Source organism: Barbus barbus (assembly GCF_936440315.1).
Source record: "Barbus barbus genome assembly, chromosome: 33".
Taxonomy (NCBI): Eukaryota; Metazoa; Chordata; class Actinopteri; order Cypriniformes; family Cyprinidae; genus Barbus; species Barbus barbus.
This window is the reverse complement of record NC_136761.1, coordinates 22,883,900-22,903,621: the sequence shown is the minus strand read 5'-3', so window position 1 is coordinate 22,903,621 and position 19,722 is coordinate 22,883,900. Positions and strand designations below refer to the sequence as shown.

The 19,722-nt window shown below is 37.0% G+C and overlaps 2 protein-coding genes across 3 annotated transcripts; both read left to right on the top strand.

Annotated features, from left to right (window-relative positions):
• The first annotated feature begins 18 nt into the window (after positions 1 to 18).
• On the top strand, positions 19 to 3,626 carry LOC306853592 (forkhead box protein N2-like). Its single transcript, XM_079391122.1, has 5 exons — positions 19 to 151; positions 590 to 1,188; positions 1,276 to 1,397; positions 1,493 to 1,548; positions 2,628 to 3,626. Exons 2-5 carry the CDS (start codon positions 628 to 630, stop codon positions 2,918 to 2,920), a joined length of 1,032 nt encoding a protein of 343 aa, XP_079247248.1. The 5' UTR covers positions 19 to 151; positions 590 to 627; the 3' UTR covers positions 2,921 to 3,626.
• Positions 3,627 to 4,874: 1,248 nt separating this feature from the next.
• On the top strand, positions 4,875 to 18,526 carry LOC306853584 (atlastin-3-like). Of its 2 annotated transcripts, none has more exons than XM_079391107.1 (14): positions 4,875 to 4,984; positions 6,014 to 6,241; positions 6,435 to 6,569; positions 10,466 to 10,570; positions 10,660 to 10,710; positions 11,895 to 11,951; positions 13,943 to 14,035; positions 14,131 to 14,269; positions 14,932 to 15,059; positions 15,146 to 15,202; positions 15,292 to 15,363; positions 16,367 to 16,558; positions 16,649 to 16,888; positions 16,986 to 18,526. In XM_079391107.1, the coding sequence occupies exons 2-14, from the start codon at positions 6,038 to 6,040 to the stop codon at positions 17,052 to 17,054; spliced, it is 1,542 nt and encodes a 513-aa protein (XP_079247233.1). In that variant the 5' UTR covers positions 4,875 to 4,984; positions 6,014 to 6,037; the 3' UTR covers positions 17,055 to 18,526. The 2 variants fall into 2 exon arrangements, with proteins under 2 accessions (XP_079247233.1, XP_079247234.1); XM_079391108.1 differs by having other exon boundaries at positions 4,879 to 5,023.
• Positions 18,527 to 19,722: the final 1,196 nt, after the last annotated feature.

Below are 19,722 nucleotides of genomic sequence, written 5' to 3'. Positions count from 1 at the left end.
AGGAAACGCGGGAAAGGACAGAGCGCAGACAGGATAGTGCGAGACATAACAGCTTCGTTTGCAGATATTTTAACACTTCTACAGAAACTTGAAACTTATAGGAGAACAGAATCGGAGACTGGATGCTATAAATTCGTTCCTACTTGTTTAGGTAAGTTTTTTTGCTGTTCTATCGCTCTTTTGGCTTCACGCGAGCATGAATGCTTGGGCAATTATTCTAAATGTAACTTAATATTCTTGCGCCATTTTCTCAGGTGTATATAGACCATGTGGCTTGGCTTTCTGTGTTGGTCAGGTGATAAAATAATCGATTTGTTTAAAATTCTCTTATTGTCATATTTCGCATTAATTATCAGCAAGCTGGCCATCATACCAGTGTTTGTTTTGCGCCAGTTGTTTCTCGGTTGACTAACTTGCTCAATCATTTACTCGTTGTGCGCTCAGTATTGAAAAAGTAATGATACAGCCTCCTTCCTGGGTTTAATACTTTCGAGTTATTTGTTTATTTATGAAAACTTCTTAAAAAAAAAACTCCATGCTTGTTTAAAAAAAGTGTATGTACAGTACATTAATTTCTACAGTTCAACAGGTGAATGTGTGGACCTGTATCTTGCAGCTGGGAGACCGATGGAGAAACACACACAAGCACTGCCACCCCATTCTCCTTTGCATTCCCCCCAAAATAACTCAGAAGCTCTGTCTCGATCCCCCTCTCTTCCACAGCCTGCCGCTGTTCTGCCTGCATCCCTCCCTTCCTCCCCAACCACCCCATCCTCCCATCTTCACTTTACATCAACCCCTTGGGCACCTGGAGGGTCACATTGCCTCAGTCCCTCCACAGTATCTGACCAGGATGACCTGACCTGCCTTAGCTGGCTGCATCAAAGAGGGAACCTGTTGCCTTTGCAGCCAATGCCCAAAATCACCACACTGCCCCAGACATTAGATCCCATTCCTGTCCAACTGCTGCCTTCCTCCTCTGCCAAACCACCGTACTCTTTTAGCAGTCTCATCTTCATGGCAATAGAAGATTCACCTGAGAAGAGGCTCCCTGTGAAAGGTATTTATGAGTGGATTGTCGACAACTTCCCCTATTATAGAGAGGCTCCCAGTGGATGGAGGAACTCGGTCCGACACAACCTCTCTTTGAGCAAGAGCTTCCAACGAATACATCGAGACAAGAGTCAAGTGCGTAAGACTTTCAGTCAGAACTTTCTGAACTCTTAGTCTATACCGATTAGTTGTTTAATGAAATATTCCTGCTTTGTTTTGCAGTCCGTTGGAAAGGGATCATTATGGCGAGTTTGTCCAGAATATCGGCCAGCTCTTCTGGAAGTTCTTAGAAAAACTCATTATTGTCATCGTACCAACACCAACTTGCTGAACAAGCCTGTTTTGTGAGTTTGATTTGCTTTCTTATGATACACCACCTTTGATACAAATGACTCGTTCATTGGGATACTGATACGTATCTGACCTCCATTCTGAACAGGTTGGAGGCGGCTGATAATGGGCAGAACATCTTGGGTGAGACTATGGAAATTTCAGGTAAGCCACAACTGAACACAACTTTTAAATAAAACTCTAGTTAAATTTAACATACTGGAATGAGTATGCTCTAACAATAAGTAAAAATTATAGTTATACCTAGTGAAGTTTAGTTAAGTGTTCAGTCATGGCTCAAAATTGTCATAACAAACAATCAATTACACATAACACAACAGACCAAAACATCTAGAAAACCATAAAAGCAGCATAGCTATAAATAAATATTAAATCTAGGAGCATGAAACAGACATGTTAAACAGTTATGGATACAGACCTGTCATACACTACTGTTCAAAAGTCTCTTATGCTCACCAAGGCTGCGTTTATTTAATTTTTTTAAATGTAATTTATTCCTGTGATGGCAAAGCTGTATTTTTCAACATCATTACTTCAGTGTCACATGATCCTTCAGAAATCATTCTAATATGCCTATTTGCTGCTCAAGAAACATTTTGAATTATCTGTTTAAAACAGTTGTTCTGCCATGATGCATTCTTTATAGGATTTTTTGATGAGTAGAAAGCTTAAAAAAATATATAAATCTTTTATGTCCTTATAAATGTATTTAATTTCACCTTTAATCAATTTGTGTCTTTGCTGAATGACAGTATTCATTCTTAATGACCCCAAACTTTTAAATGCTAGAGTGTGATATGGTGTTTCTCTTACACACACTGTTTTGTTTGCTAGCCTTTATCCACTTTTTCCAGACTCGGTCTGTTTGTGAGCTGTTGTCTTGGTAATGGCCGGACATTACCCTAGCAACCTATAGCCACGTTGACATTATGGTCTTCCTCTCTGTGTTTTACTACAGGGTCACTTAAGTAAAGAAGTCTCAGATAACAGACAGTTTTCTCTCTTCATTTGCAAAGATTTTTCACCATACAGTACTAATTAAATGGTAATAATACAGCAGGGTTTTTTTTTTGAGAATGAAATAAAATATGCAACTAAGTTTTATACAGAAGAGAGTCACAGAAAGTGACTGTCGCACTAAATCCAGACCTGTTACACTGTGGTTATGTATGGTACGCTTCTCTTAATTCCATCCCAAACTGTTCAATTTCACTGTTCCTCAGATCTAGATTCTCTGTCTTCAAACCTGCCATGCTCTTTGACGCCAGATCACGAGGAGCTGGTCCACATGGAGTCTGTGGAACTGACAGAGGTTGTCGGCGAGGATTCAGAGAAAGATCCATTGGCAGACAGCGGTTACATTGAGTTACACTATTACCAGTATCAGCAGTATCAGTACTTGGTTCTTCCAGGAGACACTGAGTTGGACCTGGAGACGGTTGAGATACTGCAGCTTGATGCAGAGGCTCAGGAGGCTGCAGGGTCACTGCTTGACCTCGCAGAAGGCAACCACTGAGAGCGTACCTGTGTGCTGTGTACAAGCAAGGAGGGGAGATGGGGCCACTGTGAGAACTCTAGGCTTGATGTACTATTGGCACTTTATAACTGCCTGAACTTTTACTTACTGTCATGAAAGGTGCAACATGAGCAATTCCAAATAATCTAGTGATTTTGAAAAAACATTTGTTGGGACTGACAACAGCACTGTGAGGGTATCCTTGGTTTTAGGGTATAATAGGTAATAAAGCATCAGCAGAATGCTTTCATAAAGAACAAAATATGTATTGTTTAATGTCATGGTTGAAAGGTAATATTTCATGCACTTCCCTTTCATTTTAAGTCCCTTTAATTAAGATTATTGTAAATGTTTGTTGTGTTCTGCATTCAAATTAGAGGGATAAAGTTCTGATGTGATTTTTGAAGAAAATAAGTTTTTTACAGTATGAAATTGTTCAAAATTATGAACATGTTCAAGTATTATTGAGATAAACTGCCAGCTGTTAGATTGGGTAGATGGAAAGAATATCTAACCCTTATTTCTTGATTGTTGATTATTGTCATGCTACAGCATTCTGTAGTGATTAGTTTTCTGTGTTGTATGATGCATGTCTTATTTTGCTTTATTCACATGTTTTAGTATGTTTAACAGGTTGACACTAAATTACACTCTGACCCCATCCTCTTCATGTGTAACTCATGTAGCAATAAAGTACTAAAATGTTATGTTGGAATCTTTGCCTGATTTAACCTATGAGATTATCAATTTAAGTTGCAAGCTCTTAGTAGGTGACAGATTTAACCAGAAGACATTGAGGAGTGAATTATTGAAGCTATTGATGTTTTCTCATATGGCTTCATTTATGAAAATGACACATCTTAACCTTTAGATAATGGTTGCTCTGCTGCAGTGGCTTGAAAGAAAAAGGCCAGAGTACTGAACTTCTGAACTACCTCCTTGAGATGACCTACCAGAAGGTTAAACTGTCATACTTGAAGCTACAACAACAAGGCATAAAAACTATCCAGATGCAACACTAATGTAATATATGAGTTGTAAAAGCGAGTAACACTTTGTCAGCCTATCAGGATATGCTGTCATCATAGGTAGACTATATTGTCAGGTACGACTAACCCACAACCCCACCCTAAACCGTATCATTAAAAGGATGTAATGTGGGTAGGTCAACCTGAGAGGCAGGTCAGATTTTCAGTACACCTTCATGTATGTGATCTTTTTTAATGTAACATTATTGCACTTACCCTTACCTAATGAATCGTTTGAATGAATTTAACAATTTACTGCCAAAAACGTACATTTAAAAGGAAGAAAATTATTATATATTTTTTTCTCTCTCTCTTATAGCTTTAGGATGTAGAATCAGCTTGGAAGTGCAGGCAAAAAATATTCTTTTAGAAATGTTTCATTTTGAGCATGTGCTATAACAAACATATTTAGCTCAAGCTCTGCATTAACCAAAAGCTGTTGTGTCATGTAGTAAATGAGATGTGTTCATGGGTGGTTCTTGGTCCTGGCTACACCAAAAATTAAGGCTGCTATACCAGTGTGACTCATTATGGAAAACCTAGAAGACACTCCCTAGATGTCTGGCAAAACTTGATTTTTTTTTTAAAAAAAGGGGGAAGTATTACTTGCATCATTTTCATGTTCACATGAGCTAACGTTAATGTTTTTAAGTGCATTAGCTCACCGAGTATCAAAAACTGGTGTAAATGTGCGCACAATTTAATCAGAGAGGTGATATTTAATTAATATAAAAATAAAATATTGTTTCACGCTTATAAATCACTAGGCTTAATAATATTTACGTCCTCTGATTGGACCGTAGCAACAAACACCACTTGTCATGCGAGTCTGCTCTGGGTTCTCTTGGATGTTGTAGTTTTTGTGGCCTACTGGCGGTTGGCGTGTATTCGAATTCGTTTCCGGCAAAACTACATTTCCCAGCAACACGCGCGGTGGGATGTTCTTTGACGGACAAAGTTGTGTTTGTTAAAACTGAAACGTTCATAATCTGTAACGGAGCCAGTGGAAGGTCTGCAGTCAAAAACGAAGCATAAGGTACTGGAAATGATCGGTTGCTTTCAAAGACGGTAAAATGTAAATAAAATAAAAAGACACTTTTAAAATGGCTTACTTTAGTTTCGTCCATTTTTCAAATATGTTGTCGGTTTGATTGAAACTCCTCAATGCTGGGGCGAGGCGATAGTAACTAGCTTGTTTACTATCAGCAAGTTTGATTTTATATTGTAATCATATACATGCATCTTGTAAGATGTCGCCTTCTGATGCTTATAAAGAAAATATTACATAAAGGATCTGGAACTCAGCCAGTCAACGAGAGGAGGTGCCTTCACTAATGTTTCAGATTTACTCATGAATATTTACAATTATTTAATTGACCCGAACACAATCTGAAGCCACTCTGAACGCGTTTAATGGTTAACATGAGCAAGTGTATATAGTCATTCATCATATTTGACAGAAGTTTCTTAGTGGCAGTTGCCACGTTTCTCATTGCCACATGCAAAGCATGCAGTACTGCAAGTATCTCTAATTATTACATATGCTTTTGAGAAACAGCCAGGGATTCCTGACATTTTTCAGCAGGTTTGTCTGTTCCACACCTGGTTCCACTTGTACGTTTTATTCCTCAGGGTGTATTGTTTCACTTATACACACATTTGTGTACTAACTCTTCCATTATATGCAGATGTCTTTGGCTTTCACATTTCCACAGCAGTGTTGATTGTACTCATTTGACCAGGAGTGAAAGCAGTTAAATGATTGAAACAATGAATCACATTCAAGCTGAAGTCTGTCAGTGGAGAAGAGCATGCTTGAACCTTTTAACTGGCTTGCCACATCGCAATTTCCCAACAAACCCTGCCTTGCCAGTTAACAGGGCCAGTACTGTCTTAATAATGCCTCCCAGAAATGTGATTTAACACACTGTCTTTGATATTTCCAAGCAGATACTAACAGCTAGCTGTAAAGGTCAAAACTAATTGTGGCACGCACTCAAATATGAATGTGTGACCTTATTTTATTGCAGCCAATAAGCTGAAACATTTTTATTGTCGCCCATAGTAAGCGTGTGATATAGGACAGAGGATGAGGGGCGATCCTGGGCCAGTTCAGATCGTGACAGTCAACAAGGAGGATCACTCCTTTGACCTGGACACAGAAGCACTCAGTCGAATTCTGCTGACACCTGAAGTTCGAGACAAGGATGTGGTGGTGGTGTCTGTCGCTGGTGCCTTCCGAAAGGGGAAAAGCTTCTTTTTGGATTTCATGCTCCGATACATGTATAGGAAGGTCAGAAGAAAAACATTCAATATTCAGATCATGTAACGCAACACATAATTGAATATGAAGGCAAAATTTACCCAGTTTTAAGATGACACTTTCTAATACAACTGGCTTCCTGGTAGTGTGCTGCTCTTGAGCAGGAAGCCAGGCGTATTTATTCCTACTGTAAATTCACCTCTTATTATTTTGTCCTCTCCAGCCTGGTCAGGACTGGCTTGGGCAGGACAATGAGCCTCTGACCGGTTTCTCCTGGAGAGGAGGCTCAGAACCAGAGACCACTGGCATCCAGCTATGGAGTGAAGTTTTTGTTGTGCAGAAGAAGGATGGAAGTGAGGTAACAAGCACCCAACAGCAGACACATCACTGTGGTCTTATTCAGAAAGGGTTTTACTTTCTTTTTTCTTATACCAGAAACTAATGATTTTCCTGATTGTAAATGGTTTTTGAACATATGCGTTCTTCCACTGATGCAGAAGAAACACTGTAGTCAGTCAGAGTATTGGAATAATTGGTAACATTTACTAACTATGTGTACGCACAAATTTGAGCGTGAAATTTTCATGTGTAAGTTTTCACAAACATATGATTCACCAAAATCTTTCGCATCTGCCCCATCTAAAAATGGAAAACTTTTTATGTGTTTTGCCAACCCATTTACAAATCAGTGGCGTTATTGGGGCCTGAAAACTCAAACATTTGAAAACGGGTTTCAATGTGCAAGTTTTTAGAATCAGAATGAGCTTTATTGTCAGGTATGTTAACATATACGAGGAATTTGTTGTAGTGACAGAAGCTCCACAGTGCAACAGAATGACAGTGATAAGACACAGAGAATAAAAAGAATAATATACAAAATAGACAATGTACAAAGTATCAAAAACACAATATACAAAACAATTTTGTATGTACAAGTATGTTATGTGCAAATTTGAAATGTAAATAAGTATGTGACAAACAAAATCATTATCGTCATCATGTAAACTACAAAAATGAATCTGTGAAAACGGTGACATCATGCATATTAGATTGTTTTTGTAGATCTGTGTAAAAGGGGATTGCTTTGACAGTTGCCTGTCAAAAAACAAACAAACAACAACAAAAAACCCTGCAAAGAACCCTCAAATTTATTCTTACTTTCTGAAGAAAATTTAGGAACACAATACCACAGGTATGCAAAAAAAAACACATACTCTGGATGGCCTTTATGTTGAAAATTATATTTCATCATAAAGCTGCAGTCTGTATGTTTTGCCTCTTTGTCGCCATCTCTGTTGAAAACCTGGTATTGCAGCCAGGTGCGGAATTATCTTCATTACGTGGGCTGTACTCTGGCATGGCTTCAGCGCGGCTGAATATAATGTTTTGAGGAGTATGTGTGGCTGTCAGTCACCACACCGGTGTGAATCAAACATTTAGTAATCACAGATTCTAGCCTACGTCTTGGAATATATGACCCAAATCAGAAATTTCACCGTATATTTTCATCTCTTGTCTGCCACGTTTGTTCTGACCAAGTAAAAAAGCATTACCATAAATCACACTACTAATAGTGATTTTAATTTAAAGATTGGTTTGCTCATGTCACATCAAACCGTGAATATTATTGTTATACTTTATTCTCAAATTATTAATGTTAACAACATCGGCATTGCGTGACTGCGTATAGTGTGTATTAACGTGTAGATTTCAATTTATGTACAGTCTAATCTAATTGTCATGCCATTCGAATTTCATATTAAGAAATTATTTTAACCCCAAAAGAAAGCTATGCTCTCTTCGAAATGGTTTTCTTTAAAATACAAATCACACGTGTTTCATAAACACATAATCCTTTCTGGATTACAATCCGCATCAAAATGATACATTTAATTATTCTAGCTGCTGTGAGAAAAGGCTATAAACGATGCGCCACCTGCAGGATCCGCACGTGCGATAGCCTACTAGCCGGGACAGCTTCTTTATGTTTACAGACGTGACGTAATGACGCAGTGCCATGCTCGAATTTCCCGTGAAAACCTACCCGTACCACTCAAATTAGAAACATTATTATAAGATAACCGTTGTGAATCGGGCTAAAGTAAGGCGATAGTTTTGAACACTGGCTGGTTATGTACTTTCTCAACTATTGATTTCGGATCATTTTTAACCAAAAAAGTTACGGACTGCAGCTTTAACATGATTATAATATATACAGCGGGTAAAATAAGTATTTAGCGCGTCACCATTAGTAAATATATTTCTAAAGGTGCTGTTGACAACTTTTTCACCAGATGTTGGTAACAACCAAAGTAATCCATACATACAAAGAAAACAAAACAAGTAGAAATCAAGAAATTAAGTAATGTGTGATAAAATGGAATGACACAGTATTGAACTACTGAAATGTATTTAACACTTTGTACAAATGCCTTTGTTGGTAATGAGAGCTTCAAGACGCCTCCTGTATGGAGAAACTAGTCGCATGCATTTCTCAAGTGTGATTTTGGCCCATTCTTCCACAGAGTCTTCAAATCTTGAAGGTTCTGTAGGCCTCCTCGATGAACTCTGATCTTTAGTTCTCATTTTCTATTGAAATCAAGTCAGGTGATTAGCTGGGTCATTCTAGCAGCTTTATTTTCTTTCTCTGAAACCAGTCGAGACTTTCCTTGGCTGTGTTTGGGATCATTGTCCTGCTGAAATGTCCACCCTTGTTTCATCTTCATCATCCTGGTACTGTAGGTGTTGGGATTGATCCAGCTAATATTAATTTCCACTGACAAGGAGCAGGATTGCTTTCTAATTACTGATAGATTTCAGCTGGTGTCTTGGCTTTTTGCACCTCCCTTTCTTCATGCGTTCAATACTTTTTCCATGTGTCATTCCATTTTATTACACATAACTTAATTTCTGAACTTATTTGTTTTGTTTTCTTTTTATGTGTGGATAACTTGGGTTGTTACCGACATCTGGTGAAAATTTCAAGCCAACAGCACCTTTAGAAATATATTTACTGAGAAAAATGGTGATGTGTTCAATACTTATTTTACCCGCTGTATAGTTAAAATGACATTTATTTCATCTTATTTAGAAAACTCCAACTTCACTAACATTAAAACGAGGTTAAGAACAAATGTGTGTTGTGAATTAGGTGTACATTTTCGGTGCTATGTTTTTTTTTTTTTTTTTTTTTTTTTTTTTTTAACCTACAAATACGAAAATAATCCACTCAGTTATTAGTGAATGAGAACCATTGTTTCTGTTTGTAACTGTATATGTAATATCTGCTTCTAATTCATTGTCCTTTGATGGCCAGTGTAGTCTGAATGAATAATTCTGACCTGGTTATTTTTAATTAATCGGTCAAAATGATTCATTCATTTGGTCATATCCAACTCAAAAGTAAATAAATGTTCTAGTGTTATGTTATATTTAAGGCTTTTGAGATCAGTATTACTGGCTGGTTCTGTATATGACAATGAGCACGTTTACATGCACACAGTAAGCTGATAACTCTCAAATATCAGCTTATTAAGATAACCAGGTTTCCCCGTTTACATACACGTCAGTAACCTGAGAATGCAAGTAAATCTCCGTTTACATGACTTTATTAATAAATCAGGTTATTTCCCTTTAGTGATGTTAAAATATAATCACTGGTGTATCTGACTCGGAGTATTCCATGTGTTTGTCCACGTGATTGTTTATTATGCATAATCGGCTTAAGAACGTGCATGTGTAGTTAAATACATAGATTAGAAACTTTAAGATTTAGTTGTTCTAATATATGAAACATTAATAAATATTACCAAACATAGTTAAGATCAATTATTTGTTGCTTCCTCTGAGGTACTGAGAATCATTAAGTGAAATTCCTCACAATTCCTGTCACTAGTGGAGCATGTTTCAGTTATGGTGTGAATAAAGAACTGAGTTTGAATGAAGAACTAAATGATTAGTATTAGACAGTTTCAGTTCCCCAGAAATTCATTATGATAGTTGCATTATCATATTTGGTGGTTCATGTCCAGTAAGCAGTCTGCACTTGCACAAGCACTGATTTCAGATTCATAGAAAGTTTGTGGTGAAATTGTCACTTCCTGTCAAGATTTTTTCATTTGTGATCTGGCTTAATGCGTAATGTTTTTACAGAAACCGTCAAATCACTTTCACAATCTTGAATCACTTCCGGTCACTGTCTCTTGAGATTGAAGAACCATTGTATTAAAAAGAGCATTATGTTTCTCTCTGTAGGTTGCTGTGCTCTTAATGGACACACAAGGAGCATTTGATTCCCAGTCCACAGTGAAAGATTGCGCTACTATCTTTGCCCTCAGCACCATGACCAGCTCTGTCCAGGTTTCTACCATGCATCTCTACTATTTGCCACAAATTAGTTGAAAGAAGACTGGAATTGTATCATAATTCCTGTATATGTTTTTTTGTAGATTTATAACCTGTCACAGAATATTCAGGAAGATGATCTACAGCAACTTCAGGTTAGTCAAATCGCAACTAGCCAAGAATACAGCAGTTTCTATCTGAACTGACTTATCTTGAGATTGTTCTGCAATTTCAATCCGGAAAATTGATCACAGATAAATTATTGGGTTAAATGTAACTTGATTTGAAAAACGAATATAATACAGTTATAATACTTAAAATGTAAGTCTAATGTGAATGTACACTAATGTTCAAACGTTTGGGTCAGTAATATTATGAAATATTGTTAAAGTTTAAAATAACAGTTTTCTATTTTAATGCAAAGCTGAATTTTCAGCATCATTACTCTAGTCTTCGATGTCACATGATCCTTCAGAAATCATTCTGATATTCTGATTTGGTACTCAAGAAACATATCTTATTATTATCAAAATGGTTATGCTGCTTAAGATTTTTGTGGAAACCTTCATATACAATTTTCAGGATCCTTTGAATAAAATTTTTTTATTCACTTTGAATAATAATTTTTTTATTTGAAATCTTTATATACATCATTATAAATGGATTTACGGTCACTTGACCAATTTAATGCATCCTTGCTGAATGAAATATTTAGATTCTTTCAAATATTAAAAAAATCTTACTGCCCCAAAACCTATGGATGATAGGATACATATAGCTTGTATAACACTGTTCTCATTAGGTATATTTTCATACTTGACTAGTCAGCGAGTTACCTAACTAGTCACTGTTTAGGCAGGCCTGTATAATCAGAACCTGATCAGATTCATTTTGTAGTGGCATTCACATGCAAAAAAAAAAAGTCAGTTTCTTCTAAAAGAGCTGGATGAAACGCAACTCATTAATCGCTGAAAAACAACCGCCTGAACTGTAATGCAACAGCTAGTAACTGACTAATATTCAACAAATAAATATCTATAACCTATTATTGCTGTCAGAAAACATTGTGCACAGCAGGGCATTTCGAGTTCGACTATAATTTATTTCTGCACTTATTGCGTATTATGTGGAACAAGCTCTCAGCATGCTAAAACCCTTTGAGAGATGTTGTCTCTCTAAATTCATTGTATTTATTGCATTGCCATTAAATTATTGATGCATCTGTTTTTAACAGTACTGCACAGACTGTAAAGTATACCACAATTATATGTTCTTTTTACTTGTTTTAAATTGTGGTTTTAATCTTTTAATGACTTCTGTCATTTCTTTTTTTGTGTAGCTGTTTACAGAGTATGGCCGACTGGCAATGGATGAAATCTTTCTAAAGCCTTTTCAGGTATGAACACACCTTGCTTATATTGACATTGTAGTCACTTCTGTTTAAATGTCTGTACCTGTAGTGACAAGTGCCCTCTGTGCTCAAATTTGTATTTCAAATTTGTTGTTTTTGCTTGGCATTCATTCAACTTCATAAACACAATAACCTCAGGACTTACAAAGAAATGTGGTGACACCATGTTACAGTGATGGTATGAGATAGAAGTATAATGATATTTGTAATCTTATATTGGATGATCATCATATTTATATCCCATTGTACAACCTGAATTCCGGAAATGTTGGTATGTTTTTTTTTTAATTTGAATAAAACGAAAACTAAAAGACTTTCAAATCACATGAGCCAATATTTTATTCACAATAGAACATAGAGAACATAACAAATGTTTAAACTGAGAAATGATGATTTATCCACTAAATGAGCTCATTTCAAATTTGATACCTGCTACAGGTCTGAAAAGGGCTGAAAAAGCAAGAAATTTTGAAAAGATTCAGCTGGGAGAACATCTAGCAACTAATTAAGTTAATTGACATCAGGTATGTCGCATGATTAGCTATAAAAGGGATGTCTTGGAGAGGCAGAGTCTCTCAGAAGTAAAGATGTGCTGAGGCTCCAATCTGTGAAAGAGTGCGTAAAAAGATTGTGGAATATTTGAAATACAATGTTCCTCAACGTCAAATTGCAAAGGCTTTGCAAATCTCATCATCTACAGTGCATAACATCATCAAAAGATTCAGAGAAACTGGAGAAATCTGTGCGTAAGGGACAAGGTCGAAGACCTTTGTTGGATGCCCGTGGTCTTCGGGCCCTCAGACAACACTGCGTCACTCATCGGCATGATTCTGTCATTGGCATTACTAAATGGGCCCAGGAATACTTCCAGAAACCATTAAACACAATCCGCTGTGCCATCTGCACATGCCAACTAAAGTGTTATCATGCAAAAAGGAAGCCATATTTGAACATGGTCCAGAAGCGACGTCGTGTCCTGTGGGCCAAGGCTCATTTAAAATGGACTGTTTCAAAATGGAAAAGTTCTCTATGGTCGGACGAGTCTAAATTTGACATTCTTGTTGGAAATCACGGATGCCATGTCCTCAGGACTAAAGAGGAGGGAGACCTTCCAGCGTGTCATCAGCGTTCAGTTCAAAAGCCAGCATCTCTGATGGTATGGGGGTGCATAAGTGCATATGGTATGGGCAGCTTGCATGTTTTGGAAGGCACTATGAATGCTGAAAGGTTTTAGTGCAACATATGCTCCCCTTCAGACGACATGCATTTCAGGGAAGGCCTTGTGTATTTCAGCTGGACAATGCAACCACATACTGCAGCTATTACAACAGCATGGCTTCGTAGTAGAAGAGTCCAGGTGCTGCATTGGCCTGCCTGCAGTCCAGATCTTTCACCTATAAAGAACATTCGGCTCATCATTAAACAAAAAATAGGTCAAAGACAACCACGAACTCTTCAGCAGCTGGAAACCTATATCAGGCAAGAATGGGACCAAATTCCAACACCAAAACTCCAGAAACTCATAACCTCGATGCCCAGACATCTTCAAACTGTTTTGAAAAGAAGAGGAGATGCTACACCATGGTAAACATGCCCCCGTCCCAACTATTTTGAGACCTGTAGCAGGCATCAAATTTGAAATGAGCTCATTTTGTGCATGAAATTGTACAATTTCTCAGTTTAAACATTTGTTATGTGTGTTCTATTGTGAATAAAATATTGGCTCGTGATTTTGAAATTCTTTTCAAATCACATTCCAACATTTCTGGAATTCGGGTTATATTTACATCTGTAATAAAAATAATAATACTGGGGTGGTACCACGGACAGCATTTGTCTGAGAGCTCAGGACAGATTTTACATATAACTTATAAAATATATATAAAACCATTATATACCAGAGGGCATGTGTATTAAAGAAAACACTTATGCCTTCATATTTCCTTCATGCCGACTGAAATCTTTCTTGCCTACAGTCACTTATGTTCCTGGTCAGAGACTGGAGTTTCCCGTACGAGTACAAATATGGGTTTAAGGGAGGAAGTGATTTCTTGGACAAACGTCTGCAAGTATGTGACTGAGAATGAAACTCATGTTTGGTATGTTCAGTTGTGTGTGCGTGTGTCTGTAGTGATATCTCATTTATGTGTTTGGCGGTGGTTAGGTGAAGCCGAGTCAGCACGAGGAGCTTCAGACAGTGAGAGAGCACATTCACTCCTGTTTCACCTCCATTTCCTGTTTTCTCTTACCACACCCTGGCCTGAAGGTGGCAACAAGCCCTGCTTTCTCGGGACAGCTGTGTGGTATTAGACGTCATTCATGCTTTACTACACGCATTACCTTGGGATGGGCACAACTACCAGAGCATTTAATAGTGCCAGCAAAGATCATAATTGATTTTTGTCCATTATTGTACAGTTACTGAAATGTCTCACTGTAAAATCTCTCACTAAAATAGAATAAAACAGTAATATGAAATATTACAATTTAAAATAAATGTTTTCTATTTCATATATTTTGAAATGTAATTTAATCCTGTGATTTTCTTCTGAAATAATTGTAATACACACATTTGGTGCTCAAGAAACCCTTTTATCACAGTTGAAAGCAGTTGCTGCTTAATATTTTTATGGAAACCATTGTACTTTTTTTCAGGATTATTTGATGACTATAAAGTTCAAAAGAACATATATTTTTTGTAATGTTTTAATAACTTGTACTGTCACTGTTTGATCAGTTTAATGCATCCTTGCGGAGTAAAAATTTAGAAAAAATAAATCTTGCTGACCCCAAATAATATAGCAAATCATATGTCAATACTCCACTTACTGATATGTGCATCCCTCTTTGTGTCCCTCATTGTGGGTTTCATTTTCTTTTTTACATCTCTCATTTTATATCGCCATTCTTATGTTATTTGTGTCCTAACTCTGTCTCTAACAATCACTCCTTCTGCGACTCTCAGATGTGGCTCCAGAGTTCAAGGAACAGTTGCGTGAACTCATTCCCAACATGCTGAAGACTGATGAGCTGGCTGTGAAAGAGATCAATGGGAATAAGGTGACCTGCAGGGGCCTGCTGGAGTACTTCAAGGTGAGCTCACACCTGGCTTATGATCGTCTTGATCTCTATTTTGTTGAGCAGCATTTGAAATTATTATTTTTTTCCCACTCTGTCAGGCATATATCAAGATATATCAGGGAGAAGACCTTCCACACCCTAAATCCATGCTAGAGGTAACAATGCCGTTTTACTGATATTTGGTATTCATTTGTGACTTGTCACAAGATGTCATGCTGTTGAATTAATGTTTTGACTCATTCAGGCTACAGCAGAGGCCAATAATCTTGCGGCTGTGGCGTCAGCAAAAGACCAGTACTACAAGAATATGGAGAAGGTCAGGCTGTTACACACTCATTATATGTACAATGTGTTACACACTCATTATACTGAATGTACAATAAGTACAGTTCCTTTCAAAAGGTTAATACATATTGTTGCTGAATGAAACTAATACTAGGTCTGTGCCGATAGACGATATTAACGTTTTATCGACTATAGTCAGAGATCACCTGTGGCTGATGCCTTTTGATGATAAGATTATTATTGTTGTTGTTGTTATTATCAGGCTAGTAATACTATCTAATTAATATTAGGGCTTATTTGTTCCATTATATTTCTTTTTACACATTTTTACAGTTTTTTTTTTGCGTTATATAACCAATCGCACGATTCTGTTGAGCATGTGAATGCAATGGCAATCAGAGGCGTTCAGAATCATCGTGCTGGAGTTTTGTTGTTCAGCGCACGCACTTGCTAACTGCATTCTCTCATAAAAACAAAGTGCAGATGTATGTGCGGTGTAAGAGATTTATTCATCTTACAGTGTAGATAGCTTCACTGCTATCAAAGTGCTTAAACACGTGCTAGACTTAAGTCAGTGATGTTCTTTGATAATGTTAAATGTTCTTTGGTAGTTTTCTGTAGCTGCAATTTGAATAACTGAGGAAATGTAAGCATTATAATTAGTAACTTGTAATGTTTATATTAAATTAGTATCATGTTAAATACATGTCATTAAAAAAAAATTCAGTCATGATAAAAAAATATTTTATATATTTAGTTAATAGATTACACTAACATTAAGCTGCTTGTAGCCTTACCCTGGAGTTGGTTCACTCTCTGGCTATGAAACGAAGTAAATCATTAAAAAAATTAGACTTGATAATATTGTATATCAGCGATCTCTCAGGCTGACGATATGACTATGGAGCATATCACCCAACTAATGCATATTTTTACATTTGCATTGGCATGTGATTACCAAACCTAATATCCATTTAACCTTTTATATAATGTCCTTTTTTCATTTCTTTTTCACACATCCCCCTCACTGTTAGGTGTGTGGTGGAGATCTGCCTTATGTGGCTCCTGACTCACTGGAGGAGAAGCACCGTTTCTTCCTGAAGGAGGCCCTTCATCTCTTCTCCAGCACTAAGAAGATGGGTGGGCGGGATTTCTGTCACCGTTACCAGGAACAGTTGGAAGCAGAGCTGAAAGAGCTGTGGGAGTCCTTTATCAAGCACAATGAGGTAACAAGTGAAAAAGTGTCGAAAAAATGAATGTGAGAAAAACATTTCAAAACTTTTTATTAATTTTATGTACACTTGCTGTCTTTTCAGTCCAAGAATATTTTTAGTGCTTTCCGGACACCTGCAGTGCTGTTTGTCCTGGTCTGCCTTCTGTATATTCTGTCAGGAATTTTGTTCTTCATTGGCCTGGAAACTATTTCCTTTGCATGTGACTGTGTAGTTGGCCTGGCCATGATTGCTATGCTGACCTGGGCCTTTATCCGGTACTCTGGCCAGTACAGAGAAGTAGGCTCAGCCATAGACCAGGCTGCTGGAGTAATACTAGAGCAGGTACATGCATTCCTTTAATAATTATACATATAACTATATATATTTTTTAAATAAAGATGAAAAATGTACTTATGTTGTCTAAATTAAATTTTTTCAGGCCACAGATGTGTTAAACAAGACAAGAAGCCAGCGTCAGGTGGCTGCACAACAGAAGAAGACAAGATAGCTTCTCGGTCATACCGAAGATGCCAGAACGAGATGTAAACTGCACAGACGCGACCAATAATGTTACCAAATAATGTATATCTCCAAACATAGCACTTAAATTTCTACTTCTAATGCAGGCGGACTCATTTTGTCAGAATATCTTAAAGCAGATTTTTAAATATCAACACACATATGAACATAAGACCAAATATCACAAACCAGCAGCTGTTTTTCAGGGACAGGTATAGATTTAGCACAAGGGCTAAACTCTCCACAGAACTGCATTGATATGTTTACAGTTGCTCATTCCAGTTCAGCCAAAGACATCCTCCATAGCACGTCAGGGTTGTATAACGTTTAGATTGCACTTGTATTGCACTCTGTAGACATGTTATCTGTTTGTTCTCTTTAGCCAGGAATACCTTTGCACATGAGCTGCCATTACTTCATTAAGGCTTGAGCTTGATAAGATGTTTAGTATTAAGTGTAACTGTATTATGTGAACTTTGCAAGAGCTTCGTTCTGTTCTTTGGACCAAATATGTGGCCTTCTATGCATTCCATCTTTCACACATCCATGTATGATTTATATGGGAGTCAATAAGCTATTTCACTTGTATTGGTTTCATAATCGGGGTAACAAACGTATATTATTCCATCCCAATATTCTTGAGTGCTGGATTGGTTCTGTTCACTTCCTCTAAACTGTTGGCATGTTGTTGGGTGTTCAAAACCATCCTGATGCTGTCATTAAGTTGGACTTAAAGTATTGATATGAAAGCTAATATTAACTATTCAACAGTGTCTTGAGGAAAGTCCGGTCATTGTGCACTATTCTGTAATCAGGTTCATATTTGCATATCATTAGTAAACGCCTGATTTGATTCTGTTATTGGAGTGATTTGAGCACTGTTACGTCTTATGACTTCCCATTTTAATTTTTGTCACATATCATTCCTTGTATGATGTGGTAGTTAAATAGTATGCCTGGAGAATCTAGAGTACCCGAAAGCATTTTTTCAGGTTTTTAAAGGCATATATGCATATGTCCCCCAAGGAATGTCTGTAAAGTAAAGTGTATCTGTGGCGTTTTTCTGTGTTGCGTTCCACCAGAGACTCAGTTGGAGGCTTGTTACATTCACTTTTTCACAATCTGTGCCTAAACTGACCTACCAGGGATCATTCTCTGTCCCTGTATATCACTTTCACTGTTACATACACTTTATATATATCCCAAAAATAAAGCTATACGCATGCCATACACTCATGGGTCTTGTTTGTATATAGTTGAAGGCAGAAATGTGAAGACGTTTGTACACTAGGTGTCAGCATTGATTTAAATGGAGAGCATATTTCAGTGAGCATCCTGGCCACGTTTGAACATCCGTTCATTTGCATCCGTCTACAAATGAACAAAAGCGAGTAAATGGAAGCGTTGATTCATACATTTGTGCAAACTGTAGATAATAAAGGATGGTCAGTGCGCTTTGGTAAGCGGGTTGTGTTCTTCCTTCTTTGCTGCTGTACACCGCTGCCTCTAGCGTGTGCTGTGTGCATTTTTCCTATAGAAATGAAATGTCCTTGTTTCCTTATATGGCGATCGGAGTCGCGAGCCGCCCGATGTGCGCGCCTTCGGCTGAAGCGCGCTCACGACTGTCACCATTTGCTTCCTTATTTGGAAGCGAGTTAAGCGAACCTTAAAAAGGGGCAGAGACCAACACAAAGGGTTAGTCTCAGACAGCAGCGTGCCCTGAGAGCCACTAATGAATATCGCAATCAGCGTGGTGTGTTTCGGTGCAGAATTTAGTATTATAACAACACCTTTCATGGCATTTTATCATGCATGGAGCAGAAAACTATAAAGGTCTAAATGTTCAGTATGTAAAATATTGGTTGTTGTATTTAAATATATTTTAAAATTTCGTCTATAATAATATATATAATATAGACGACATTTAATGAATAATATATATATATATATTATAATTTACTATAAACACGATATATTTATAATGCACTGAATTTACACACACACACACACACACATATATATATATATATATATATAGTATATATTAGTTATAGTATTTCATAGTTATATATATATTTAAATAACAAATGCTTAATAATTGTTTTTAAATAAATACTTTAAATACACATAACCTCATATAAACGCTTTCCAATGACCATAAGTTTGTGCCAGTGTACCACAAACAACATGAATATATTTGTGACCCAGAACCACAAAACCAGACATAAGGGTCCATTTTTCGAAATTGAGATTTTTACAACATCTGAAAACTGAATAAATAAGCTTTCCATTGAAGTATGGTTTGTTAGGATAGGGCAATATGTGGACTAGATACAACTATTTGAGAATCTGGAATCTGAGGGTGCAAAAAAAAATCAAAATATTGAGAAAATCGCCTTTAAAGTTGTCCAAATGAAGTTCTTAGCAATGCTTATTACTAATAAAAAATTAGGTTTTGATATATTTACAGTAGGAAATTTAAATTTCAAGGAACATGAACTTTAGTTTATATCCTTTATACTTTAAATCGATCATTTTGACCCATGCAATGTATTTTTGGCTATTGCTACAAATATACTCGTGCATATATATATACCCTGGTTTTGTGGTCCAGGGTCACATTTTACCATACCCAGGTCTGTTTGTAAAGAGCCTAG